The sequence below is a fragment of the Muscardinus avellanarius genome, assembly GCF_963383645.1.
Source record: "Muscardinus avellanarius genome assembly, chromosome: 16".
NCBI classification, from domain to species: domain Eukaryota; kingdom Metazoa; phylum Chordata; class Mammalia; order Rodentia; family Gliridae; genus Muscardinus; species Muscardinus avellanarius.
This window is the reverse complement of record NC_137802.1, coordinates 5834945-5862943: the sequence shown is the minus strand read 5'-3', so window position 1 is coordinate 5862943 and position 27999 is coordinate 5834945. Positions and strand designations below refer to the sequence as shown.

Below are 27999 nucleotides of genomic sequence, written 5' to 3'. Positions count from 1 at the left end.
CGATGCCGGTCCGCACCGAGTGTCCCCCGCCGGCCGGAGCCTCGGCCGCCTCCGCGGCCTCGCTCATCCCGCCGCCGCCCATCAACACCCAGCAGCCCGGCGTGGCCACCAGCCTGCTCTACAGCGGCTCCAAGTTCCGCGGCCACCAGAAGAGCAAGGGGAACTCGTACGACGTGGAGGTGGTGCTGCAGGTGAGCGCCGGCCGGCCGGCCCGGGGGCCTCCTCGCGGCGCTCACGGGCCGAGCCCGCCCCCGGCCCCTCGAGCCGCCGCCGCCGCCCGGGCCCTCGCCCCGGGCCTCCTGCACCGGCGCCTCCCACCGGGACCTGCCCGGCCGCCCAGAGAGAGCCTCGCTGGACGGCCCCTGGCGCCCCCCCCCGGGCCTGGGCGGCCTCGGGCCTGGGTCCTTCCCCCGCGCCCTGGCGTCCTCCATCAGTCCTCGCACCCGGCTCTCAGACCCCGAAGAACTCTCCATTGGTTTCCCCAGACACCCGGACTGGGCCCCAGGTCTCAGACGACAGTGTCCCCTTATCTTGAGACCCTGGGACTTGCCTCCTCCTGCGGCTTCCTCCTTGGGGAGAACTTGATCAGTGCTCCCCCGAGAAGTAAAAACACTCCCCCCCCTCTTTCTCTTCTCTCTCTCTCCCTCTCTCTCTCTCTCTCTCTCTCTCTCTCTCTCAGTTGGGGCGCTCAGGGCCCCAACTCACAACTAGTCCTCAGTTCCTGGCACCATCCGATAACCAGGTTCTCAACCCTGGAGCTCCCCACGGTCCGTTAGGATCTTGCCTCCTGGAGACTCCCCCAAAGCGCCACTCCCCCGCTTCGGTCTCTCTAACAGTCCAAGCTTCTCACACTCCCTGCTCTGCAACCGAGGCCACTATCCTTAGGCACCAACGCTCCCTGGCCTCTACCCGGGCCTCTCTACCTCCATACCTGTGACTAGCTAGCTTCTTACTGGTTCCAAGGGTCCCTCTTTCAAAGTGCTGTTAACTTTTATCAACATGGGCCCAGGGCTTCCTCCCAGCCCCTGATACCCAGGTCCTGGGAAATTGTAACTCACCCAGTTTTATTTCCTGTCCACTCTCCTCCCCCTGTTTGACCTGGATTTCTGAGTACCTGCTGCCAGTCCTTGAAGAATTGGAACTACAGCTCCTCCTGCCCCCGGGGCCTTCCTACACCTCACCTGTCTCACCGACACCTTAGCACACTTGCCCCTCTTACTCAGCCCTAGCAGACTGGTGGATACTCTTTTTATTTTTATTTTTTGGTACCGGGGATGGAACCCAAGGGCGTTCTGCCTCCAAGCTACACCTCCAGCCCTATTTTATCTTTTTATTTCGAAATAGGGTCTCACTAAGTAGCCGGGGCTGGCTGCGGACCTGTGATTTTCTTGTCTCAGCCTCCCAAGTACTGGGATGACAGGTGTGCGCCACCACCACTGGCTGTGGATACTTTTTTTTTTAACCCCCCTTCTCTACAAAGCTGTTCCTCCTCAGTTTTTACTCCTGGATGTCTGTGGGCCCACTTTCCCCCTCCCTTTCCCCTTTCTCTTGATACCACCTCCTGGGATGTTCCCCAACATTCAGACACCTGTCCCTTGAGAATCCTTGCAGAAGCTTAGAGGCCCTGTGTGCAAGTCACCGCACTCTACACGAGGGTGAGTTTCCTGGGCCATCTTCGTGCCCTCCTAAATCTTAGTCTCTCACTGGTCTTGATGGCACATGCCTGTAATCCCAGTACTTGGAGGCTGAGACAGGAAGATTATAGGTTCAAGGCCAGCCTCAGCAATTTAGTGAGACCCTGTTTCCAAAAATAAAAAGGGCTGGAAGTGTAGCTTGGAGGTTAGACTTGAACTTCGGAGGTTCACTCCCCGGTTCAAAAGAAGAAAAAAAATCTTAGTCTTTCTTCTGAACAAGTAGGTTTCACATCCAGAAGATATTGGGGTGTGTTTTGCTAACTAGAGTACTCGCCAATTCCTTTCTTGCTTGCTGTTTTGTGGGAATTGTTTGCTCTGGTTTCAATTCAGAAAACTCTATCCTCCCACTAATTGTATCTTCAGTCTGTAAGCCTAAAGGTCTGTCATAAGTCATGATATCTGTCATGGCAGCTGAGATATTTCAGTCCTCATAACTCCATGCCTAATGGGAGCCCCTTCTAGTCGGTAGGTCTGGTGTGTTGTTTTCAACTAATTACGAAATTTTGGGGGTGGGATCCCTGGAGGGGGGGTCACGTTTTGCATGGTCCTGAGTTTCTGCCCATTTGATGGTTCGCAGTGTAGTAGGGACAGCCGACCGCCGCCTCCCTCCTGTCATTGGCCTGTTGTTTCTGAGCTCATGAGCGTGTTATCGCTGAACTCAGGTCCCCATCTCCTTGTGAACCAGCAGAAGCAGCGGTTGAGTTGGGCATGGCGGGTAGGGCGCAGGCCGCCCAGAGCAGGAAGCCGCTTAGTCTGATGGCGGAGGCGGCGGCCGTGGCGGAATGCCGCCCCACATCTGGACTGTGAGCTGCTTGTTCATCGCCGCGACTCACCGGTGACATACGAATTGCCCCATAGTCTGGTTTTTCAGCCAGGACTAGTTTCTTAGACTCAGCCTTCTTCGGCTCTTTCCGCTGACTTTCACAACTCAAGCTTCTTTCCTGCTGGCTTTCTTTTTCTTCTTGAGCACCTTAATAATTCACCTCTTTTAAGGTTGACACCTTAGGCGGGACATGATGGCATGTATCTGTCATCCCAGTATTTGGGAGGCCGAGACAGGATCTCAGGTTCGAGGCTAGCCTTAACCACTTAGCAAGACCCCCAGCAACTTAACTAGACCCTGTTTCAAAATACAAAAGAGGTGGAGGTGGAGGCCAAACGTAGAATATCCCTGGGGTCAATCCCCAGTATACTCTCTCACACACACACACACACACACAATAATTCACCTATGTAAGGTTGATACCTCAGTAGTTTTTTTTTAATATAGTCATAGAGTTGAGCACAGTCTATTTTTATGACTTTTCTTTTCTTTTTTGGTGGTACTCCAGGGGCATTCTAACTCCAAGCTCTACCCTAGACCTATTTTATTATTTTATTTGGAAACAAGGTCTCACAAAGTTGCAGATGGCCCCACTAAATTGCTGAGGCTGGCCCCGAACCTGTGATCTTCCTGTCTTGGCCTCCCAAGTACTGAGATTCCAAGTGTGCACCGCCACACCTGGCTTAGGACACTTTTATCTCCCCCAAAAGGAAACCTTCATACCCCTCGATGCCACCCTGCTTCAGTCCCAGGCAACTGCGGATCTTTTTTCTTTTCACTTTAGAGTTGCCTCGTCTGGCAAATTCCATCTGAGTCGGATGAGTGTTTTTTGTTTATTGTTTTTTTTTTTTGGTGGTACTGGGGTTCCTGGAAGCCCTTTTACCTCCGGCTACACTCCCAGACCTATTTGACCTATTTTTACATTTTTATTTGGAAACAGGGTCTCCGAAGCCAGCGCGATCCTCCCATCTCCGCCTCCCAAGCGCGGGGATTCCAAGCTGCGCCGCCACGCCCGGCAGTGTTTGTCCTTTTCTGGCGGCTTCTTGGACTCAGCAGTCTCAGGGTCCGTCCGTATCTTAACACGTATCCGCACCTGGTTCCTTTTCGGTGTGCTCTCCACTGTAATCATTGTCTGTCGTGTCGCTTTGTGACATTGTGGCCATCCTCCGGTCACTGGGCACCATTCGGGTGGCTTCTACCTTTTGGCTGGCATGAGATGCTCGTAGCAGGGTCTTTAGTTTGCTGTCTTAGCTGGGGTCTCGCCGCATCGCTCACGTGGGCTGTGAGCTGGGCTCATGGGACCCTGCTCAGCCTTGTGAGCGCTAGTGCCCAGCTGGGGCGCGGGTCTTCACCCGTGGGTACCTAGAAGTGAGAGTGCTGGGTTGGATGGGAAGTCAGTATTTCAAATGAACTACCCATGATTTCAGATGCTTGTAGCATCCGCGGCTCCGGTTTTTCCACACCCGCTCCGGCGCGTGCCAGCGGTCACCTTTCTTATTGTAGCTATCCCGGTGGGCCTGACTTAGCGTCGCGTCCTGGTCTCGGTTTGTCTTTGTTGTTTGGGGAGCTTCCTGTTGGGCCATTCCGATGTAAAGAGCTCCCCAGACCTTTGGGGCTCTCTGTGTCTGTCCCCCTCTCCTGCCGTAGTCGCTCCTTTCCCCTCTGCTATCCCAGAAGCTGCTAATGGAGCGGAGCCCGGCTCTCTTAAGGGGACTCTTAAAAGGCGCAGCTGTGGGATGCGGCTGTCCGCGAGACCTCCTTGCTGACGTTCGCCTCGTTACCGTCCTCACTGGCATCCCGGCCCCTCGTTTCGTGAGAGCCGTGCGCGTTGTGGGGTATTTTGAGTTCACCAGCCATCTTCAAGACCAGTTTGGGCAGAGTGGGAGAGACACACGGTTGAACGGAGGCCGGGCAGAGATTCTGATTCTGGAGCACGCGATAATCCCTGCAAATGAGAGCCAATTCACAGTGCAGTTTTTAATCTTATTAGCAAGTATCCCCGCCACCTGATACCCTTTCCGGCAGCTGCGAAAACCCAAACTATACTGAATTCGATGAGACTCGCGCATCTGAAATGTAAGACCTTGGGATAGAACTGCGTGTCCTTTAGTAGTGGCGGCGCACGCTCGTCATCCCAGCATCCGGGAGGCTGAGACAGGAGGATCTGGGTTCGCGGACAGCCTCAGCTATTTAGCGAGGCCCCCTGCAACTCAGTGAGACCCTGTTTCCAAATAAAGAATAAAAAATAAGGCTGGGGGTGTAGCTCGGAGGTAGAATGTCCCTGGGTTCCTTCCCCAGTACCAAAAAAAAAAAATTATTTTCTTTGCTGAAGCCTGTTAGGGCGGATGGGCCGCTTTCCATAATGTCCAGTGCCAAGGCCAGCAGGTGAGGACATCTCAAAGGCTGTGGCGGTTTCCGCGTGGAAAACCCTTGTCGCCAGCACCACGCTGTGAAGGCGCTCGCGCCGCCTCCCCGCTGACTGGGCCCATCGCAGCGCTTACGGGCTGCAGTGGTGCTATTAAACCCGTGCTTTCTGGGATAATTGGAAGTCGTTGAGTTCTCGGGTCTGATGAATGCCGCAAAATTTGGCCAGTCCCTTGAAATGAGACATCACATAACATGAAAATCGCAGTGTGTGACAGGTACCGCCATATTTTGCTTTAATTCAGAAGTAAATAGGCAGAGTTTCAGAGCTGGTAATGATCATAGTCGCTCTAAGTCATGAACCTGGGAACCGGGCCCGCTGCGGATGAGCCTGTGCAGATGTGGGTGAAGTGGACGAGTTAGTATGCTTTCAGCTATAACCTTTGCATTTCAAAGTAGCTGCGGAACAACTGAACCTCATATTCCACATTGCGAGGGCCTTGGAGGAGACATGGCTTCAGGTTGGCTAATTAAGGGGCTGGAATGGGCCCAGTTCCTTCCGTCTTTCTAGGCTATTGTCCTGGGCATTCCCTGAACTGTTTCTCCTGATTTCGTGTGTGTGTGTGTGTGTGTGTGTGTAGCACTAGGGATTGAACTCAGGCATTCTACTTCCGAGCTATACCCCCCAGCCCTATTTTATTTTTACTTTTCATTTTGAAACAGGGTCTCACTAGGTTGGTGAGGCTAGCCTCAAACCCGCAATCCTCCTGTCTCAGCCTCCAAGTAGTGGGATTACAGGCACAGGCCACCACACCTGCTTCTTCTCGTTTCTTGACGGCTGCGCTGTGTCTGGATGCTCCGCCCAGAGTGCGGTCCCTACCATCGCTTGGCGTGCCTCTTCTAAACCCAGTGTGCTCTCCTGGGTGCGCCCAGGAGTCGTGCGCATCTGACATGGCAGTCCTGGGCCACGCACCTAGGCTGGAACTTGGAAGGAGATGGCTCGTGCTCACTTTAGGTCCCTCAGAATGGACCAGCTCTCACAGGGCAGACAGGTGCCCGAATGAAACCCAGGGCCTGCCAGCGTGGAAAAGGAAATTGCTTGTAGGCATCCGGCGGCATCTCAGTAACCAGAATGGGTGGCTGCGAAGCCACAAAATCTCCTGCGCCTCTGATTCCTATTTATTTTCGGCTCCTGACTCTCTTCGTTAAGGAACGCACACATCTGCATATGAAATAGAGCCGACACTCACAATGTGGTTAGGGTTTTGGTTGGGACTCGGGGACATAAATGCAATGTACGCCAGCGCGAGTCTGCAGGAGATGCGGCTCCCGGGCATTTTGCTCCTTTTGGCTGAGAGCGCCCGTGTTCAGAACGGCGTGGCGGGACATGCTGCTCCTTCATAAAGAAACACTGAGCCAGTCTGGTGGCGCGTGTGTGAGATCCCAGTACTTGGGAGGCTGAGACAAGAGGATCGCAGGTTTGAGGACAGCCCCAGCAATTTAGCAAGAGCCTGTTCAAAATAAAAAGCCAGAAGCCAGGCGTGGTGGCGCACGCTTGTAACCCCAGCGCTTGGGAGGCGGAGACAGGAGGATCGCACAGGTTCGAAGCCAGCCTCAGCTACTGAGTGAGGCTCTCAGCAACTTAGTGAGACCCTGTTTCCAAATAAAGTATAAAATAGGTCTGGGAGTGTAGCCCAGAGGTAGAAAAGCCTCTGGGTTCCATCCCCAGTACCACACACAAAAAAATAAAGAAATAAAAATAATAATAAAAACAAAATAAAAAGCCAGGCATGGTGGAGCATGCTTGTAATAGCAGTACTTGGGAGGCTGAAACAGGAGGATCGCAGGTTTGAGGACAGCTTCAGCTACTTAGTGAGAGTCTCAACAATCCTGGTAAGACCCAGTTTCAAAATAAAGAAGAGGCCGGGCGTGGTGGCACACGCTTGTATCCCCGCGCTCGGGAGGCGGAGACAGGAGGATCGCGCAGGTTCGAAGCCCGCTGCGCTGGCTTAAGAGGTCCTGTTTCCAAAAAATAAAAAAGTATAAAATAGGTCTGGGAGTGTAGCCCGGAGGTAGAAGGGCTTCCAGGAACCCCAGTACCACCCAAAACTAAATAAATAATAAAAAAAAGAGTCAGGCGTGGTGGCGCACGCTTGTAATCCCAACATTTGGGAGGCTGAGACAGGAGGATTCGGGTTTGCAGCCAGCCTCAGTTACTTAGGCTCTTTGCAACTCAGTGAGACCCTGGTTCAAAATAAAGAATAAAAAAGTAGGGCTGGGGGTATAGCTCAGAGGTAGAAATACCTTGAGTTCAATCCCCAGTACTTAGGTGTGTTTGTTTGTTTGTTTGTTTGTTTGTTTGTTTTTTGGTGGTACTGGGGTTCCTGGAAACCCTTCTACCTCCAGGCTACACTCCCAGACCTATTTTATACCTTTTTTTATTTGGAAACAGGGTCTCTTAAGCCAGCCCAATACTTGGTATTAAACTCAAGTTCCCCAAATAAATAGTAAAAGGGGCTAGAGGTGTAGTTGGAGGTAGAATGCCCCTTGGTTCAATCCCCAGTGCAGTAAATAAATGATAAAAAGGACTGGTTGTAAAGTTTGGAGGTAGAAAGCTCCTGAGTTCAATCTGCAGTACCAGAAATAAATAGTAAAAAAAAAAAAAAAGAAAAAGAGGGAAAAAATCTGAGTGTTATAGTGTGAGGTAGAAAGCCCCTGGGTTCAGTCCCCAGTACCAAAAATGAAGCGCCAATAATGCGGGCGGTGCTTTATCTAAATCCGAGGGCAGGGTAGATTCTTAAACTAGCGATTGAGCAGCAGGAGAAAAACGGCCGTCTAGAAAGTTAGAAAGAAGGCCAGGGCTGGCGTCGGGGCCGGCGCCCGGCGGCGGCGGCCGTGCGCAGTGACGCGTCTCCGGCCTGCGGGGCAAGTGCAGGCAAGGTTTGCCCCGAGCCTCGATCTGCTGGGAGTACGGGGGTTGCGGTGGGCCGCGCTGGGTGCGCCGACCCCTGGGCACCACGGCCAGCCCGGCCTCACGGGGTCCCGAGGCACCCCTGGCGCGTCCCCGAGGCTTCGATTGGTAACAGGCTGTGTCCTTTCTTTTCAGCACGTGGACACGGGCAACTCTTACCTCTGTGGGTACCTGAAGATTAAAGGCCTTACGGAGGTAAGCACTCAGCGCAGGCCGTCGGTGTGCGCTCCCAGCGTGTCCTGTGGGCCGCGGCCGCAGTCCTCTTTTTACCTTTGGTGCTGAGGGCCCAGCCCTGGGCCTTGTGCGGGTCAAACACGAGTTCTGCCCTTGAGCTGTGACCCTGACCCTCACAGATCTTTTAAAGAAAGGGTTGTAAATATGCCCCAGTAGGACTAACACTCTCGATTTTCTTATTAATCCCCCCCACTTTTGTGTGTGTGCGCGCAGTCCTGGGGGTTAAACCCAGGGGCATTCTGCCTCCAAGCTACACTCCTAGCTCTATTTTGTAATTCTTTATTTTGAAACAGGGTCTCACTAAATCGCGGAGGGCTTCACTGAGTAGCTGAGGCTGGCTGCGAGCCTACGCGCCTCCTGTCTCAGCCTCCCAAGGAGTGGGACTACAGGATGAGGCTTTTTAAAAACTGTGCGGTACTAGGGATTGAACCCAGGGCATTCTGCCTCTGAGCTACACCTCCCAGTCCTATTTTTTATTCTTCTCGCTAAGTTTTAGAGGGCCTCACGAGGTTGCTGAGGCTGGCCACGAACCTGCGATCCTCCTGTCTTGGCCTCCCAAGTACTGGGATTACAAGTGTGCACCACCATGCCACTTTAAAAAAATGCCACGTGTATGTAGTCAGAGTGCAGCCACTGCCCTTATCGTGGTTCAGCAGTCTCAGACAAGCCCATCACTCAAGAACCAAGTTTCACTGGAACAGCGCCAGGGGCCATCCACGCCTGTTCCGGTTTTGCTGGCCCGCGGCGTGGGCTGCCCGGCAGAGCCCCAGCACTCGCGCTCCGGCCTGTCCTGCCCGTGTGGCCTTCCACGCTCCGCCTTGCGGTTTCCTCGCCTGTGAAGTGAGTTCAGTATCGCTGTGCTCACTCGGCGACTCACCCCACTTTGAGGAGCGCCCGGCGCGCCTCTGTGGTGATGCCAGCTCGCGTGCCCGCCTCTTGGTTTTGCTTTTGCTTTTTTCATTTTTGCCATGCTGGGGATGGAACCCAGGGCCTTGCGCCTGCTAGGCAAGTGCTCTACCACCGAGTGGCACACCGAGCCGCGCGCGTGTGTGTGTGTGTGTGTGTGTGTGTGTGTGTGTGTGTGTGTGTGAGAGAGACTAGGGATTGACCCCAGGGGCATTCTGCCTCTGAGCTCTACCCTTAGCTCCGTGTTAAGTTGTGGAGGACCTCACTAAGTGGCTGAGGCTGTCTTTGAACGTGTTATCCTCCTGTCTCACCTCCCAAGTACCGGGATTACAAGAGCGTGTCACCACGCTTGAGTCCATTCCCAGCATTCGGGAGGCTGAGACAGAAGGATCCTGGTTTGGGGACAGCCCCAGCTACTTAGGGAGGCCCTTTGCAACTCAGAGAGAGTTTCTTTATTGTTTCAAAATAAAGAATAAAAAAAAATAGGGCTGGGGGTGTAACCTCAGAGGTAGAATGCTCCTGGGTTCCATCCCCAGTAGTGCAAATTGAATGAATGAATGAATGAATGAATGAATGAACGAACGTACAAGCCAGGGATGGTGGCACACACTTGTAATCCCAGCCCTTGGGAGGCTGAGACAAGAGAGTCACAGGTTCAAAGCCAGCTTCAGCACTGTAGGGAGGCTCTCAGAAACCTAGTGAGACACTGTTTCCCAATAAAGAAAGAAAATCGGGCTAGAGGTGTAGCTTGGAGGTAGAGTGCCTCTGGGTTCCATCCCCAGTACAAAGCAAAAAACAAAAGAATATAAAATGTATAGTTTATTTGAACTAGACCATATAAATGACTCCGTTGTCTTCTTCATGTACAAATGCAGAATATTAAAAATTCACCTGGAGCTGGTCGTGGCGGCACATGCTTGTGATCACAGCATTTGGGAGGCTGGGACAGGATCACAGGTTCGAGGCCAGCCTCAGCAGCTTAGCTAGACCCTGTTTCCAAATAAAATAGGCTTAAGGGTGTAGTTTGGAGGTAGAGTGCCTCTGGGTTCAATCCCCAGCCCCCCAACACTTACACACGCAAGTTGGAGGTAATTTGCCTCACATCCGCAAATGGTGCGCAGCTTTAGAGGTTGTTCGTGTGCCTTCCAGAAATGACGTCCTAGAATTGGAAGAATGGGTCTTAAGTAGCCTTCTCTGCAGCTCGGAGCGAGCGAGCGGCTGGTTGGTGGGCGGAGTGTGGTCTTTCCCAGGGAGCCTGGCCCGGCATGGGCGGGCACGGCCGGCCCTTCACTCAGCCGGAGCCCCCGCCTGGGCGGGCGTCGCTGGCCCGCTCTCCCTGTGGCGCGGTTTTCTAATCCCTCCTTCCGCTGCCCTGATTTGGCTGGATAGCCGGGTGCTCGGTCTCCTGTGCCTGCCCTGAGAAACGTTTGCTTTTGGGTGACTTCTGTACGCATCGAATCTCACTCACGGGGCTTTATTTTATTCTCAGCACGGGGTGCGTGTGGTCACCCCGACTCTGCCCCAGGTCTTAGAAGTCAGTGCAGACGCCGCCCTTAGGTGAGCCGGTGGGTCGGGATGTGGCTGCTCCCGCTGCAGAGGGCCGCTTCCTTGACTTCATCTTCTGCCCTCGGTGGGAATTCTGGAAAAAACTCAGTGACAGTGTCTATATGCAGCTTTTAAAATCTCAAGTCAGGTGCTGATTAATAGAACATTTTCCCTTAGTAGTCCTTTCTAAAAATAGTTCATGTAATTGAGTCTATGCCTTAAAAATTAGGTTTCCATTTGGAAAAATGTCTCCCAGCTTCTTCAGTCTGTGTATATAAGTATCCATTTGAGGATCCCAGTTACACAGGTGGGGTGGGGGATTGCGGGGTGGGGGTACTGGATTTGTTTATCCACTCATTTATGTATGTATGTCTGTGCTGGGAACTCAGGGGCATTCTACCTCAGAGCTGTACCACCAACCACCTTTTACTTTTGTTTTGAAACAGGATCTAAGTTGCTGATGGCCACACTAAGTGCTGAGGCTGCCCTGAACCTGTGAGGCTTTTGTATCAGCCTCCCAAACACTGGAATCACAGGCGTCCACCACCATGCCCAGCTCAGATTTATTCTATTTTAAAGTTCACTCTTAGGCCGGGCGTGGTGGCGCATGCTTGTAATCCCCACTCTTGGGAGGCAGAGACAGGAGGATCGCGCAGGTTCGAAGCCAGCCGCGCGCGCTGGCTTAGGAGACCCTGTTTCCAAATAAAAATATAAAAATAGGTCTGGGAGTGTAGCCTGGAGGTAGAAGGCTTCCAGGAACCCCAGTACCATCAAAATAATAATAATAATAATCACAACAACAACAACAACTCTTAGCTTGTGGCACACAATTGTAATCCCAGTACTTACTCGGGAGGCTGAGTCAGGAGGATCATGGTTCGTGGATAGCTTTGGCTACTTAGTGAGGCCCTCTGCAACTTAGAAAGACCCTGTCTTATTTTTTATTTTATTTATTTTTTTGGTGGTACTGGGGTTCCTGGAAGCCCTTCTACCTCTGGGCTACATTCCCAGACCTATTTTATATTTTTATTTGGAAACAGGGTCTCTTAAGCCAGCGAGGCTGGCTTTGAACCTGCGTGATCCTCCTGTCTCCGCCTCCCAAGCACGGGGGTTACAAGCGTGCGCCATCACACCCAGCCTATTTTTTATTTTTTTGTGGTACTAGGGGTGGAACCCAGGGGCTTTTCTACCTCTAGGCTATACTCTCAAACCTATTTCATATTTTATTTCGAAACAGGGTCTCACTAAGTAGCTAAGGCTGGCTTTGAACCTGTGCGATCCTCCTGTCTCAGCCTCCCAAGCTCTGGGATTACAAGCGTGCGCCACCACATCCGGCGGTACTCAACCCTGTTTTAAAATGAAGAATAAAAGAACCTGGTATGGTGGCTCACTCTTGTAATCCCAGCATTTGGAAGGCTGAGGCAGGAGGATCGCAATTCATGGACAGCCTCGGCTCTTTGCAACTCAGTGAGACCCTGTTTCGAAATCGAGAATAAAAAATAGGGCTGGAGGTGTAGCTCAGAGGTACACGGCCCTTGGGTTCCATCCCCAGTACCGCAAAAAAAAAAAAAGATAAAAAATAGGGCTGGGGTTATAGCTCAGAGGTAGAATGGCCTTGGGTTCAATCTCCAGTGTCATAATAAAATAAGTGTGTAAAGTTCACTCTTAGGAAAATAGAAGAGGGCTGGGATGTGGCTCAGTGGTTAGCACTGCCTAGCCCACCTGAGCCCTGGCTCCGTGCCTCAGTGGAGTCTCACACAGCGGGCCTCTTCAGCCCCTCAAGCCCGGGGCCGTGTTCCTGGACCCTCTGAGCCAGAGGCATGGGGTGCAGCCTGCGTCTCTCAGGAAGGTCCTGAGCTGCAAGCAGGCCGAGCCGGGGGTGTGGCAAAACCGTCCCTTTGTGAGTATGGCTGGATGTCCAGTGTGAAACTGGAGGTGCTCGGCGGGAACCCTGCCTCCCGGGCTTGTGGCTCCAGCGCGTGCCCGGAGGCCTCAGGGCCGCGCCGGCGAGGCCAAGGAGTCGTTTGCCTGGTTGGCTTGTCGGTTGGTTGGCTGGCTTGACGCACGCAGAGAAATGATAGATTTTTTACTATGTTGACTTTTTCTTCCATTAATTTTTTTTCTAAATATTTGGAGCCTACTTACAAGCACATAACCAAATAGAAAAAGTAGCAGTATTCTTGCTTTTTCAGCATCGTGTTGGACAGTGCTGGTGGAGCCCAGGGCTTGTGCATGGCAGGTGTACTCTGCCATGAGCTGTGCCCAGCTCCTCAGTGGCACGGGGCCTTGTGTGTGTGTGGCACTGGGGATTGAATCCAGGGCTGCTCTACCTCCCAGCTACATCCCCACCCTTTTCTCTTATTTATTTATTTATTTATTTATTTATTTATTTTTGTGGTGTTGGGGTTGGAACCCAGAGGCTTTCTACCTATTCACCCCCAGACCTACTTTGTATTTTATTTGGAAACAGGGTCTCACTAAGTTGCTGAGAGCCTCTCTAAGTAGCTGTGGCTGGCTTCGAACCTGCGCGATCCTCCTGTCTCTGGGATTATAAGCATGCACCACCACGCCCCACTCTTTTTATTTTGAAATAGAGTCTTGCTGAGTTGCTGAGGGCCTCAAACCTGTGGTCCTCCTGTCCCAGCCTCCCGAGTACTGGGATTGCAGGCGTGCACCACCATGTCTGGTCAATGACTTGCTCTTGTTTTTGTGGCCCTGGGATTAAACCAAGGGCCATTCTGCCTCTGAGCTACACCCCAGCCCTCACTTTGTTTTTAACAGAGTCCCGCGAGGTTGATGAGAGTCTCACTACTTTGAGACTATCCTCAAACCTATGCGTCTTCTGCCTCAGCCTCCCAGGTACTGGGATGGCAAGCGTGTGCCACTGCCCGGCCGACATGTTTTTAGTAGTTGCAGTTTTACGTTGCAGGCATGATTTACATCTGTTTTCCTTCATGTAAATTGTTCATAATTTATATAATAGAATTAAATGTTTACTCAATATTTTAAGGTATTTCTACCAAAACTGTTTCCAAGGCTGGAAACTTCAAGAATTGGCGTCAAAGGTCCTGGCATGGCGGTACATGCCCGTGTTCCCAGTGGCTTGGAATGCTGGTGAGACAGGAGGGTCACGGGTGGGAAGCCAGCCTGGGCAACTTAGTAAGACCCTGTCTCAAAAACAAATAAAAAGAGCTAGGGCCGGGCGTGGTGGCGCACACTTGTAATCCAGCATTTGGAAGGCTGAGACAGGAGGATCGCGGTTCGTGAACAACTTCAGCTACTACTTAGTGAGGCCTTTTGTAACTCAGCGAGACTCTGTTTTCAAATAAAGAATAAAAAATAGGGCTGGGGGAGTAGTTTGGAGGTAGAATGATGCTCCTGGGCTCCATCCCCAGTACCAAAGAAAAAAGAGCTTGGGGTGTCGCTCAGTGGTAGAGTACCCCTCGGTGGATCAACTCCCACTACTGCAAAAAAAAAAAAATTTAAATGAATGGCAAAAAGGGACCAGCAGCCGAGCCAGTGTGAGAGCCAGCGGGCCGCTCCGTGGTTTGAGGAGACCCAGCTAGAAACGTGCGCTTTGGGGGGCTCTTAGGGGAGTGCGGGAAGTAAAAAGCACTAAATTGTGAATCTGCTTTACATGCTGGAGCAGTCAGAGTTTACTGTGGTGGAAATCATCTACGTAAGAAGGGAAGTCCAAAGACCCTATAATATCTGGACGTTTTATTTATTTATTATTTGTGTGTGTGTGTGTGTGTGTGTGTGTGTGTGTGTGTGTGTTATTGGGGACTGAACCCAGGGCACTCTAAGTTTGAGATACACCACCGGCCCAATTTTATTTTTAGTCTTGAAGCAGGGTCTCCGTAGGTTGTTGAGTCTCACTACTTGCCGGGGCGGTCCTTGAACCTGTGACCCTCCCGTCTCGGCCTCCTGAGCAGCGGGATTGCAGGCGTGGGCCGCCGTACCCGGCTGCGTCTGGGCGGTTTACATTTGGATTTATTTTCTCAGCACAGTTGGCAAGGCAGCTGCTTCTGATTCTGGTTTGGGTTGTTGACGGTAGGATTGGCGTGTCGAGGCCTTGGGACAAAGAACAACTTTGATTCTTCCTTTCCAAAAGGTTAACGGGCTCGGGGTGTCACTCGGTAGTAGCGCGCAGCCATAGCGTGCGCGAGGCCTGGTGTCCATTCCCAGCACCAAAGATAAGCTTAGCCTGCGTGGGGGCCCGGGGAGGCGGCTTAGTGGGAGGGACTTTGCTTTCGCTTGTCGGAGACCCTGGGTTCAGTCCTTGGCACCGCAGCAGCAGAAAGAGGTAAAGCCCTCATTCAGCATCCTCTTTGCCTTTGCCGCAGGAGTACCCGACCCTCACGACCTTCTTCGAAGGTGAGATCATCAGTAGAAAACACCCTTTCTTAACTCGCAAGTGGGACGCAGACGAAGACGTGGACCGCAAACACTGGGTAAGGCCAGGCGGAGCCGGGGGAGCCGGGCCGGGGCCTGGTCCTTACGGGCAGCGCTGCGGGCCTGGCAGCCAGGGAGAGTCGTACGCACAGAGACCACCTGCTCTCACCCTGAAGAGCCCAGCCTGCAGTGCCCCAAGAAGGCGACCCCGGCCTCCACGCCCCGCTGGTGCCGCTGTCAGATCCTAGCAGTCTCCCGGTCCTTCCCCTGTGTCAGCTCTGTGTGCCCCTGTGAAGCACACGGCAGTCCTGGCTGGGGAAACCTGGGGTGGGGGACAGTGTTCCTCTCCGATTGTCCTGGTAGACATAGGACAGGCTTAGACCAAGTACCACCAGGACGCCACCAAAGAAGCTCAGGCTCCTCCTCTTCAGGTGTCAGGCACGGGTGTTCTCACTCGTCGGTGGTGAACATGGAGAGGCAACTTAGACATGCTGTCCTGGGCCAGGCATGGCAGTGCACACTTGTAATCCCCGCGCTTGGGAGGCTGAGACAGGAAGGCCACAGGTTCGCGGCCAGCCTCAGCTACTTAGGCTCTCAGCAACCTAGACAGAACCCGTTTCAAAATAAGAAATAAAGCCGGGCGTGGCAGCGCACCCTTGTAATCCCAGTACTTGGGAGGTTGAGACAGGAGGATCGCACAGGTTCGAAGCCAGCCTCAGCTACTTAGTGAGGCTCTCAGCAACTTAGTGAGACCCTGTTTCCACATAAAGTATAAAATAGGTCTGGGAGTATAGCCCGGAGGTAGAAAGCCGTTGGGTTCCACCCCCAGAACCACCAAAAATAAATAAATAAGAAATAAAGTCGGGCTGGGGTGTAGCTTGGAGGTAGAACGCCTCTGGGTTCAAACCCTAGGACCAAAAACAAACAAAAAACTGTCCTGGGGTCTCTCCCCGGCTGTTAGCCAGGTCTTTTGTTTCAACAGCCTGTTTCTCAGCCTACCCTGACAGCCTCTGATGGATTACACCACTGCAGTGGTGAAGTTTTGTTTTCATTTTTGTGTGTGGTATTGGGAATCGAACCCAAGGGTGCTGTACTTCAAAGCTATGCCCCCGGGCCCCTCCTATTTATTTATTTATTTATTTATTTATTTATTTATTTATTTTGGTGGTACTGGGGTTCCTGGAAACCCTTCTACCATAGGGCTACACTCCCAGACCTATTTTTTTTTTTTTTTACATTTTTATTTGGAAACAGGGTCTCCTAAGCCAGCGCACACGGCTGGCTTCGAACCTGTACGATCCTCCTGTCTCCGCCTCCCAAGCACGGGGATTACAAGCGTGTGCCACCACGCCCGGCTTATTTTTTATTTATTTTTTAAGTTGCCGAGGCTGGGCTTGAACCTGCGCTCCTCCTGTGTCGGCCTCCCAAGTACTGGGATTAGAGGTGTGCACCACCACACTTGCTAAATTGATGTTGAACACAGAGGAAGTCCGATGGGCTTATCCTTATAAACTGGCAGAAATGCCCTGCCAGCAAAGAAGATTCTGGAATCCCTTCTTCCTTCTTCCCACTGCCAGTCATACCTGTGTCTGAGCTCTGGCCTGGCCCCGGGCCCACGGCCTGCGGGTCTGTATAGAATCTGGTCCGCGTCGGCCTCACTGCATTATCAGCTGTCTTACTAATGCTTTTCCAAATTCTGGATTTCGGTTAAACTCGAAGCTGGTCGCGTGCAGGCCTGTCAGCCCAGCACTTGGGAGGCCGAGACAGGACTGCAGGTCCCAGGCAGTGCCTGGGAACTTAGTGAGACCCTGGTTCAAAAGAAAAATGATCAACTAGGTCTTGGGGCATGGCTCAGAGGTGGAATGCCCTTGGGTTCAATCCTCAGTACACACCTACTACAGAAAACTTAAACTTAAGCCTTTTGAAACATTTTTCTGAAAGCCCCGAGTTTTGGCACCAGCCCTCTGATTATCTCACGCTGTTTTTTGCTTTCAGGGCAAATTTCTGGCTTTTTATCAGTATGCAAAATCATTTAACTCAGATGACTTTGACTATGAAGAGCTGAAGAATGGGGATTACGTGTTCATGAGGTGGAAGGTAAGCCCGCGCGGCCTGTCCAGCCGCCCTCGGGCCTGCGCTGCGCTGCACCGCACCTGCCTGCCTGGAGTCCGTGCCCAGAGCCTGCCACGGTGTCCCCAAATCAGGGCCCTGGCACACTTGTCAAAAGCCCACACAGGCCGGGCACGGCGGTGCACACCTGTAATCCCAGTTCTTGGGAAGCTGAGACAGGAGGATCGTAGGTTGAAGACCAGCCTCAGCAATTTAGCAACACCTGCCTCAAAATAAAAAAGAAGCCGGGCGTGGTGGCGCGCACTTGTAATCCCAGCATTCGGGAGGCTGAGACAGGAGGATCGCGGTTCACGGACAGCCTCAGCAACTACTTAGTGAGGCCCTCTGCAATTCAGTGAGACCCTGTTTCAAAAAAAAAAAAAAAAAAATAGGGCTGGGGGTGTAGCTCAGAGATAGAACGCCCCTGGATTCCATTCCCAGTACCGCAAAAAATAAAAAATAAAAATAAAGAAAACATTCTGGGGCTGAAACTCAGTGGTAGAGTACCCCTGCATTCAATCTGCAGCGCCACAAAACAAAACGGACAAGCAAAAGAGCGTGCGCGGCTCCGGAGCGCACAGGTAGGGCCAGCAGGGGAGGCCCCGTGTAGGTGGGCGCCCCGGACCGGCTTCTGCCTCGTCCCCTTTCTCCCACCTGGGAACCCCCTGAAGCTCCAGGCTGAGCCACCGAGCGTCGTGTGGGTACACCTGCACTTAGTCATCGTGTGCCCTTCCCCCGCGGCTTGAACGCGCCAGTGACCGCTCTCTCCCTCCACATCCTTGTCCTGGGGCCCTGAGCGACCGGGGATGGACCGTGGCTTTCCCACCGCGCTCCCTCTGGTGACTCGATGGACAGGCCCTGACCTCAGCCCCAGGAGCCCTTCAGGGTGGCGTGGAGGCGCACGCCTATCGTCCCAGTGCTCCGGGAGGCTGACAGTGGGGCCGCAGGTTTGCAGCCAGCCTCAGCAACTTAGCGAGGCCCTCTGCAACTTAGCAATAAACAATAAAGTAGGCTGAGGGTGTGGCTCCGAGGCAGAATGGCCCTGGGTTTAATCCCCAGAACCACAAAATTTAAAATTAAAAAATAAAATAGATCTGGGGCTGTAATCAGAGGTACAATGCCCCTTGGGTCAGCGCTCAGTAACTAGCACGCACACATGCGCGCGCGCGCGCACACACACACACACACACACACACACACACACACACACGTCACAAGAGAGCGAAATCATGGGGCAGGTTTGTTGAGTAACGGACCTGTGCACCACCTTCCGCCCCGAGTGCCCCATCTGTATGAAGAAAGCTGCTTGTCATGACCCCTTGCCGGCTTCCGTAAGGGCGAATCATCAGGTGTAGCCGTTCGCTACCTTGTCTATGTAGACCGGAGCATCTGGGGTGGGGGCCTCGTTCCAACACGGAGCCTGCCCTCGCCCGCCGGCCGCCTGTGGGAAGCGTGCCACCGAAATGGGGAGCATCTCATCCTCATCTATTTTGTTGGGGCTTTTTATGTTTTGTTTTGTTTTTGTGTAGCTGAGGATAAAACCCAGGGGCATCCTACCTCTGAGCTATACCCCTAGCACTATTTTTTTTTTTTTTTTGTAACAGTATGTCATTAAGTGAGGGCCTTGCTGAGACTGGCCTCAAACCTATAATCCTCCTGTCTCAGTCGTTCTAACTTATTTATTTTGCAGTACTAGAGATGGAACCCAGGGGCATTGTACCTCCAAGCTACACCTCCAGCCCTATTTCTTTTCTCTTTTTTTTTTAAACAGAGTCTCACTGAGTTGCAAAGGGCCTTGCTAGTAAGTAGCTGAGGCTGTCCATGAACCATGATCCTCCAGTCTCAGCCTCCGGAATGCTGGAATTATAGGCATGTGCCACCTCGCCCGGCTTTAGTTGCCCTCATTTTTTCTGGAAGCCCTTCTACCTCCGGGCTACACTCCCAGACCTATTTTACACTTCTTTTTTATTTGGAAACAGGGTCTCTTAAGACAACGCGGCTGGCTTCGAACCTGCGTGATCCTGTACCCGCCTCCCAAGCGCGGGGATGAGAAGCATGCCCACCACACCCGGCATAGTTGTCCTAATTTAAAAGAAAAAAAATTTTTATTTTATTTTTTATTTTTTTTTTTTTGTGGGTCTGGGGGTGGAACCCAGGGGCATTTGACCTCCAAGCTACACCCCCTACCCTATTTTTTATTCTTTATTTTGAAACCGGGTCTCACTGAGTTGCAGAGGGCCCCACTAAGTAGCTGAGGCTGTCCGTGAACCACGATCCTCCAGGTCTCAGCCTCCCGAATGCTGGGATTACAAGTGTGCGCCACCACGCCTGGCTTAAAAGAAAAAGTTTAACCAGCACAATAGTGCATACTTGTGATCCCAGCATGTGGGGGCTGAAACAGGAGAGTTGTAGGCTTGGGGCAAGTGTGCAGTAAATTAGTGAGACCGTGTTTTAAAACAATAAGTAAGCTGGGCATGGTGGCGCACGCTTGTCATCCCAGCATTCGGGAGGCTGAGACCGGAGGATCGCGGTTCACAGACAGCCTCAGCTACTTAGTGAGGCCCTCTGCAACTCAGTGAGGCCCTGTTTCAAAATAAAGAATAAAAAATAGGGCAGGACGTGTAGCTTGGAGGTCAAATGCCCCTGGGTTCCATCCCCAAACCCTCAATAAATAAATTAATTAATTAATGCTGAAAAACAGGCTTAGGGTATAGCTCAAAAGTAAAATGCCCCTGGGTTCAATCTCCAGTACCTTCTTAACCCCCAACACACAACTCAAAAAGAGTTCTTAGAAAGCCGGGCGTGGTGGCGCACGCTTGTAACCCCAGCATTTGGGAGAATGAAACAGGAGGATCACAGTTCACTACCAGCCTCAGCTACTTAGGCCCTTTGCAACTCAGACCCTGTTTCAAAATAAAGAATAAAAAATAGAGCTGGGGGTGTTGCTCGGAGGTAGAATGCCCTGGGTTCCACCCCCAGTACTGCAAAAGAAAAAAAGAAGTTCTTAGAGCCCCCTAGTGCTTGGCAGGGAGCCCCGGGGTCTGCAAGCTCTGCTGCTCACCCACGCGCCCCTCCTTTCTGCACAGGAGCAGTTCCTGGTCCCAGACCACACCATCAAAGACATCAGCGGTGCTTCCTTTGCTGGCTTCTATTACATCTGCTTCCAGAAGTCGGCGGCCTCCATAGAGGGCTACTACTACCATCGGAGCTCAGAATGGTAAGCCCCACAGCCAGGGCCTCCTGGGGAAGCCTCAGCTGGCTGCACAGCTCGTGCTCTTGAGGGCTGGGCTCGCTCGGTGCCCTCTGAGCAAGCGTGATGGGCACACCTGCCGTCCAGTCCTTGGGAGGCTGGGATGGCTGAGCAAGGCCTCCGCACCTTACCAAATAAAAACAATAAAACAGGGCAGAATTCCCCTGGGTTCAATCCCAGTAACACACACAAAGACGACCTCGGTTGCTCAGAATTGGGGCTCATTTCTATCCACAGAACAAACGAAAAGAAAAGGCAGTTTTGGGGAAGGAATTCATTCCTAAACTCGCTCCCCAGTGGTGCAGGGATGGAACCCCGGCCCTCGTGCTGGCTGGACGAGGCTCGGGCCCTGAGCATCACCTCCTAGACACACTGGCACCACGGCACCGAGAGTGCCGGCATCGGCCTGGCTGGCTTTGCATTTACCACTCGCCAGTCAGCCTGCCGCGTGCCATTCCGTCCCCTGTGGGTGGCGTAGATGTCGCGCTTGGCGCCACACTCACGCCGCACGTGTTTGGCGGGGTCCGACGGCCCTGCCCACGGCCCCGGCAGCGCCTCAGTTGCGTCCAGGGGCCCCGGCCCCGGCTGCTTATTGAGTGCACTGCTCGGCCTAGAGGGCTCGTGGGCCCAGACGCCTTGCTCAGTGGCCAGCCCTTAGCCACGAGGACGAGGCTCTCAGCAACTCTTCTCAAATGAGGTTTTGAACCTTTTCCTAGTTCTTTTTATGTTATTGTATTGTATTGGAAGATGAGCCCAAATCATCCTTCCTCTGAGCTACACTCCCAGACCTCTGTCGTGTGTGTGTGTGTGTGTGTGTGTGTGTGTGTGTGTGTGTGTGTGTGACTAGAGCTTGAACTCAGGGGCATTCTCCTCCAAGCTACACCTTGGGCCCTTTATCTTTTTGTTTTGTTTTGGTGATACTGGAGATGGAATCCAGGGGCTTTTTCTACCTCCGGGCTATATTCCCAGACCTATTTTATACTTTATTTAGAAACAGGGTCTCACTAAGTTGCTGAGAGCCTCACTAAGTAGCTGAGGCTGGCTTCGAACCTGTGCGATCCTCCTGTCTCAGCCTCCCAAGTGCTGGGATTACAAGCGTGAGCCACCACGCCCGGCTTTATTTTTTATTTTGAAACAGGATCTTATTAAATTGCTGAGGCTGGCCTCAAACAGGTGAGCCTCCTGTCTCAGCCTCCCAAGTACTGGGATTACAAGTGTGTGCTACCATGCTTGGCTCTATAATTCTTTTTATTAAATAACAGCTTCATTAAGTTACTTTTATACTCCAAACAATTCATTCATTTGAAGTATACAAGTCAGTGGTTTTAGAATACTGAGTTGTGTAACCAGCTACACTTTTCTTTCTTTCCTTTTCTTCTTCTGATGTGCATCATGCATGCTAGGCAAGTGCCGTGTCACTGAGTCGCACCCCAGCCTGGAGCATCTTCATCCCCATTAGGGGAACCCATCCCCCTTAGCCACCACCCTCATCCCCTCCCAGCTTTAGGCACTGTCTTTGCCTATGTGTAGGTCTGCCTGTTCTGGGTGTTTTGTATAAATACAACCCTACGACATGTAGCCCTTTCTCTGAGGGTTCATCCTTGATGGGGCATGTATCAGAACTTCCTTTTTATTACCAAATAATTTTCCATCATGTGTATACACCACATTTCATTTACCTGCCCATCACCTGCTGGCCATAGGTCATAGGTACACAGGTCATGGGTACACAGGTCATGGGTACACAGGTCATAGGTACACAGGTCAGGGGTACACAAGTCATAGGTACACAGGTCAGTCGTGGGTACACAGGTCATAGGTACACAGGTCATGGGTACACAGGTCAGTCGTGGGTACACAGGTCATAGGTACACAGGTCATGGGTACACAAGTCATAGGTACACAGGTCGTGGGTACACAAGTCATAGGTGCACAGGTCATAGGTACACAGGTCATAGGTACACAGGTTGTGGGTACACAGGTCATAGGTACACAGGTCATGGGTACACAGGTTGCCGCGTCCCTGCTGGGAGCTCCTCTGGGCTTCTCCCTGGGTGTGAGACTGCTGGTCGCACCTTCACTCTATATTTAACTTTCTGAAGAACCGCCAGACTCCGGCGGCATTTTCTCTGGAGCTTACCAAGAGTGCTCTACCTCCCAGCCACACTCCCAGCCTTTTTTTTTTTTTTCTCCCCTTGGTACTGCAGATTAAACTTAAGGGCATTCTACCTCTGAGCTACACCTACAGCCCTATTTAAGTTTTATTTTGAAACAAAGTCTTGCTAGATGAGAGCTTCGCTAAGTTGCTGAGACTGGCCTTGAACATGCAGTCGGTCCTCTTGTCTCAGCTTCCCAAGTACTGGGATTACAGGTGTGTATGACCATGCCAGTTTAGCCCATTTTTATTTTGAAACAGGATCTTGCTGCTTTGTTGAGGCTGGCCTCCACCCCGCGGGCCTCCTGTTTCAGCTTCTTAAGTGCTGGGATTGAGAATCTGTTTCAGATTCTCAGGTGACCTGTGTACCACGACCTGTGTGCACCACCAGGCCCACTAGGTTCTCTGGTCCCTTCATGATTCGAGCAGAATGTCTAAAAAATGAGTCACTCTCTGCGTGCTTCAGAAGAATCAACCAAAAAGAAATCAGCTGGATTCAACTTGAGAAGAATGACATGGATTAACCCAGCCCGGACACGGGGCACGCACCGTAGCCCCCGCTCCTCAAGAGGCCGAGGCAGGAGGGATCGCTCGAGCCCAGCTCGAGGCCAGGCGGGACCACAGCAGGGGGCCTATCTCCAAACAGGGATCAGCGCCAGGCAGGCGCCACACCTGCGATCTCGGTACTTGGCATACTGAGACAGGAGGGCCACCGGTTCACAGCCAACCTCAGCAATTTAGTGACAACACCCCCATTAAAAAAAATAGGGATAGAATGTTCTGGATTCCATCCCCAGCACCTCTCCCCACACGTGCACACCGTGGATTGGCTTTGAGGCCGGCTGAACTGCCTGCGCTCCGGTTTGGGGGTCTCTGCTAGCCTTTGCTCGGGGAGCACGAGGCGACTACTCCCTGTTCTGTCTCTTCCCCCATTACAGGTACCAGTCCCTCAACCTGACCCACGTCCCCGAACACAGTGCACCCATCTATGAGTTCCGGTGACAGCGGCTCCGAGCGGCAAGCAAATAAAACTGAACTTGGCAGCAAAGAGCTTTGCCAAGAAAACCGTACCTGCCAGAACCAGGGGAGCTGTGTTCCTGTTTCTTCACGAGCAGAAAGCATGAACGCCGGCCCAGAGTCCGAGGCGCCCGGCGGCGGGCAGGTGGAGGGAGCCGGCTCCCTCCTGGGCCTCTCCGTGGCAGTTTGGTCGGCTTGTGTTTCTGAGCTACTTAAACGCACTTTTCCTTCCTGCACAGCTAACTTGCGCAGCACTGCAGTGCCCACCCTCCTCGCCAGCCGTCCTCGGCCTTGGTGCTCGCGGCCGAGTGCAGCGTGGCTCTGGGTTCCACGCCTGTGGGTCGAGGGGAGCCACCGAGCCCGGGCGCGGCCGTCGGGTTTCCTGGGCCTGCCGTCAGGGCTCACTAAACTTAAGGCTTCCAGACCCCGGCAGGGACAGATTTCCAGCCTGCTTACTCAGCATGTTTGCTCCACACCTTTGAACTCGAGGGCAATACTAAACTTACAGAGAAGAGTTTTTTTTATGACAAAATTATTTTTATGGTCCCTTTACTGAGGACCCTATGGCAAATGCACAATTATTCAGAATTACATTTTATCGTTTTCACATTGAAAACAGCAAATGTTGACTTAGTAATTTTTATATCTATATCTCTATGTGTAAGTATATTTAATCAACCAGCAGTTTTGAAACGAGTCATCCTGGTACAAAAGTTTTGCAGCATCGCATAAATTACAGTGCTAAACAGAAACTGTTTTGGGGGCCAGTTTAGCATTTGTACCTCCCCCTTTTGCTACTCACGACCACAGTGCTCCGGCGCCCTGGCCCCGGGGCAGGGGCCTTCCCAGGCCCTCGTCCTCCAGAGCGGCGGGAACAGGGTGGGGGGCGGGACATGAACACGCTCGAGTCACGCGCGGCTCATGTGCCAAAGTGTGTGTGTGTGTGTGTGTGTGTGTGTGTGTGTTTCATTTTTGTTTTTCTAAGTGTTTAAAAAGCGTAACAGGTTGGCGTCAGTTGTAGCCCACAAGTACAGACAGGGCTTTGAGGAATTGGCGTTTTCAGGGGGTTTATAAGACGTAGTCTGAACACAGAAGGGAAAGCTTTAGAAACGAAGTGGCGTGGGGGCTGGGCACCGAGCTCAGCGTTAGGGTGCCTGCGCGAGGCCCTGGGTTCCGTCCCCAGCCTTGCAAAAAAAAAAAAAAGCAGTGTAACCCACGGAGCAGAGCCGCCTGCAAGTTGCGCCACAGCCCGTGGGTGGTGTAAGAAGGCGAAGCCCTTCGGCAGTAGGAGAGGCAGGGACGTTGTGTATTCTAAGAAGTGGCTTTCCTTTTGATGGCATGTACTGTATGTTACTGAGACTGAATGTTAGGGGAAGCCTTAAGCAGATTTGGGGAAAGTAGCCAGTGGGCACTTGTGGCGTCTACAACGTGTGGTCCCGAGACGGGCACAGAGCTGGCCCCGCGCAGTGGGCCTGGGAACCCTAAGAAGCTCCCCGCTGACGTTGGTGGAAATTGTCCACATCCCTTCCCAGAGACGAGTGGGACGAGCTTCCTGGACCGGAGGACCCGAGCCAGAGGCAGTGGGACCAGCTGCGGCTGCAGCTGCCAGGGAGGCCGAGGCAGGCAGGGGGTGGCATGAGCCTAGGAGTTTGAGGCCAGCCTGGGCAACGCAGTGTGACTCTGTCTCAAAACAAACAAAAACCTGCCACATTTCGGCACGGCATCGAGCGGCTGGCTCTGGTCACGCCCCTGCGCCGCACACCGTGGCTTTGGCTAAGCTGCGGTGCCCCGGCTTCCCTCGCGGGCGCACGCCATTCCCCTCAGCCTGCCTCGCCCTCCTCTCCCGCCTTGGGCCTTAGCGCCTGCATTCACCCGCCCCTGCCACGGGGGACGTCCCCAGAGCCAGGGCCGGGCATGGCTCCGAGCGGCCCGGCCAGGGAGGGCCCGCGGACACCGCTGGTGTTCTTCCAGAGCCTGCGATGGGGATGCGTCCCTTTCCCCCATGTTAGGTTGGTAAAGAAATGCGCCAGTTGTGCTGGGAAAAATGGAGATCGGAGACCTTTGCGAGATCCTTCAGATAGATGTGTCTGCGGTGAAGACCTGTTCGCCTAAGTGTGCCCAGCCGCACGGGGTGGGGCTGAGCATCCGCCACCTCCCTTAGTAACGCTCAGCTGACGGCCATCAGCCCCTCTTCCTCCGCTCTGTCCCCGAAGGACCTCGGGGATATCGTCTCCACCTGTACCTGCTCTTTCCCGAACCTTCTCAGCGGTTTACACGCCTCTGATACTATGTGCAATATTTGGGGTTGACGTTGGTATGTCGTACATCGTTAAGAGATCAGCGCGGCCCGCAGATTTCCCAGTCTTCCTCCACCCCAAACAAGCCCGCCGCGAGGTGGGGTCCTAGGGACGTGGCTCTCCTCACCCCTCTGCTCCAGAAGCTTCCAAGCTCTACCGTCCACACCCGAGGCCCCGGACCCAGCCCTCTCGCCTACCCACCCTTTTGGACCCAGCCCTCTCGCCCACCCACCCTTTTAGAGTTTGCTAGGTCGCAGCTGCAGTCCAAAAGTAACGAGACAAAGCCTGATAATAAGAAAGTCATCTGTGCTGTTCTTTTGGCGATGTTGAAATCACTAACTCCAGGGGAGCAAAGGGTTTTGTTTCCCCCCCCCCCAATATCTTTTGCTTTCAGAAACAGGGAATTTATATTTCCTCTTTAAAGCCTTGAATTGATTTTTTTCCCTCATAAAATAGTCTGATAAGCTAATTTTTAAAGAAGAAATGCCATTAAGGCTGTTGTATTGTGGTTTAAAATTACTAACGAGTTCTTGGGAAAAACAAAATAATATTTGATTTTGAATCTTACATGTTTTTAAAAAGTAGATTTGAACGGGCGCAGAGTACGAAGATTTTGTTTCTTTACAGAAGGCGTGTGGAGAGGGTTTGGGATGGGAAAAGTATTTTGCAGAGCTATCAATGTCCAAATACTTTTTAAAAAATAATAAAGGTATTTAAGCAGTGTGCGTCCTCTCTCTCAAGCAGAAGAGTGCCGTCAGCAGAAGCCGGTCCTTCACGGCCCCGTGGCCGCAGCGCACGTCAAGGCTACGTGGCCAGGGACAGGCCGAGGTCCTCTGGGGAACTGTCGCACTGGTCTGGTTTTCCTTTTATTCTAGAAGTTTCTAGCCAGCCACTCCACGCTTTGTTCGTTTTTATATTTCTTTAGAAATCTGGAAGCGAGCCGGGCCTGGTGGTGCACGTTTGTTAGCCCAATATTTGGGAGGCTGAGACGGGAGGATCGCAGGTTTGTGGCCAGCCTCAGCTATGTAGTGAGGCCCTGTTTAAAAAAAAAAAAAAAGGATGTGGAAAGAGGCATTTGTGCAGGGTTTTTTTTGTTTTGTTTGGTTGGTTGGTTGGTTTTGTTTTTGTGATACTGGGGATGGAATCCAGGATCATTTTACCTCTGAGCTACACCACCAGCCCAATTTTTTTTCTTTATTTTGAAACAGAGTCTCACTAAGTTCCCGAGGGTCTCACTAAGTAGGGGTCTCTACTTAGTGAGGGGTCTCTTAGTGGGGGCTCTATGTTGATGAGGCTGGCCTTGAACTCTGAGGCTCAAATGATCCCTCAGCCTCAGTCTCCCCAGTAGCTGGGGCTACGAGTGCGTGCCACTGTGCCTGGCTATATCTCAAAAAAAAAAAAAATGTTTTTTCAGGTCTGGGGATGAAACCCAGGGGCATTCAACCTTTGAGCTTTAATTTGAAACCGGGTCTTACTAGTTGGCAGAGTGCCTAAGTAGCTGAGGCTGATCCTGCCTCAGCTACTTAGAACCGTGATCCTGCAGGCTCAGCCTCCCAAATGCTGGGATTACAAGCATGCGCCACCACGCCCGGCTATCTCAATTTTTTTTTTTTTTTTTTTTGGTGATACTGGGGTTCCTAGAAGCCCTTCTACCTCCGGGCTACACTCCCAGACCTATATTTTTGAAACAGAGTCTCTTAAGCCAGTGCAGCTGGCTTCGAACCTGCACGATCCTCCTGTCTCCGCCTCCCAAGCGCAGGGATTACAAGCGTGCGCCACCACGCCCGGCAATCTCAAAATTTTTAATGCCCAATTTGTGTGTGTGTGTGTGTGTGTGTGTGTGTGTGTGTGTGTGTGTAGATTAAACCCAGGGCATCCATGCATAGTGAGCAAATGCCCTACTACTGAGCTATGCTCCTGGCCATTTTTATGGGCTTGCTTGTTGTATGTGTTGGGAGGGGCTGCTGGGGATTGAACCCAAAGGCATTCTTTTTATTTTGAAAAAAATTTTTACTAAATTGCTGATGCTGAATCCAGGCATGGTAGCACACAGCTTTAATCCCAGTACTTAGGGGGCTGAGACAGGAGGATCGCAGGTTCTCAGCCAGCCTCAGTTACTTAGCAAGGCCCTCCACCACTTTGTGAGACCCTGTTTCAAAAATAAAAGAATAAAAAAATCAGAGCTGGGTGTGGTGGCACACACCTATAATCCCAGCATTTAGGAGGCTGAGACCAGAGG

The 27999-nt window shown here is 52.3% G+C and overlaps 1 protein-coding gene across 1 annotated transcript; it reads left to right on the top strand.

Moving 5' to 3' along the window:
- Window positions 1-2: 2 nt before the first annotated feature.
- GID4 (GID complex subunit 4 homolog) lies at window positions 3-23448 on the top strand (the record flags this gene model as incomplete). Its single annotated transcript, XM_080712291.1, has 6 exons — window positions 3-191; window positions 7988-8047; window positions 14884-14991; window positions 16928-17029; window positions 20128-20258; window positions 23385-23448. The coding sequence occupies 6 exons, from the start codon at window positions 3-5 to the stop codon at window positions 23446-23448; spliced, it is 654 nt and encodes a 217-aa protein (XP_080568417.1).
- Window positions 23449-27999: the final 4551 nt, after the last annotated feature.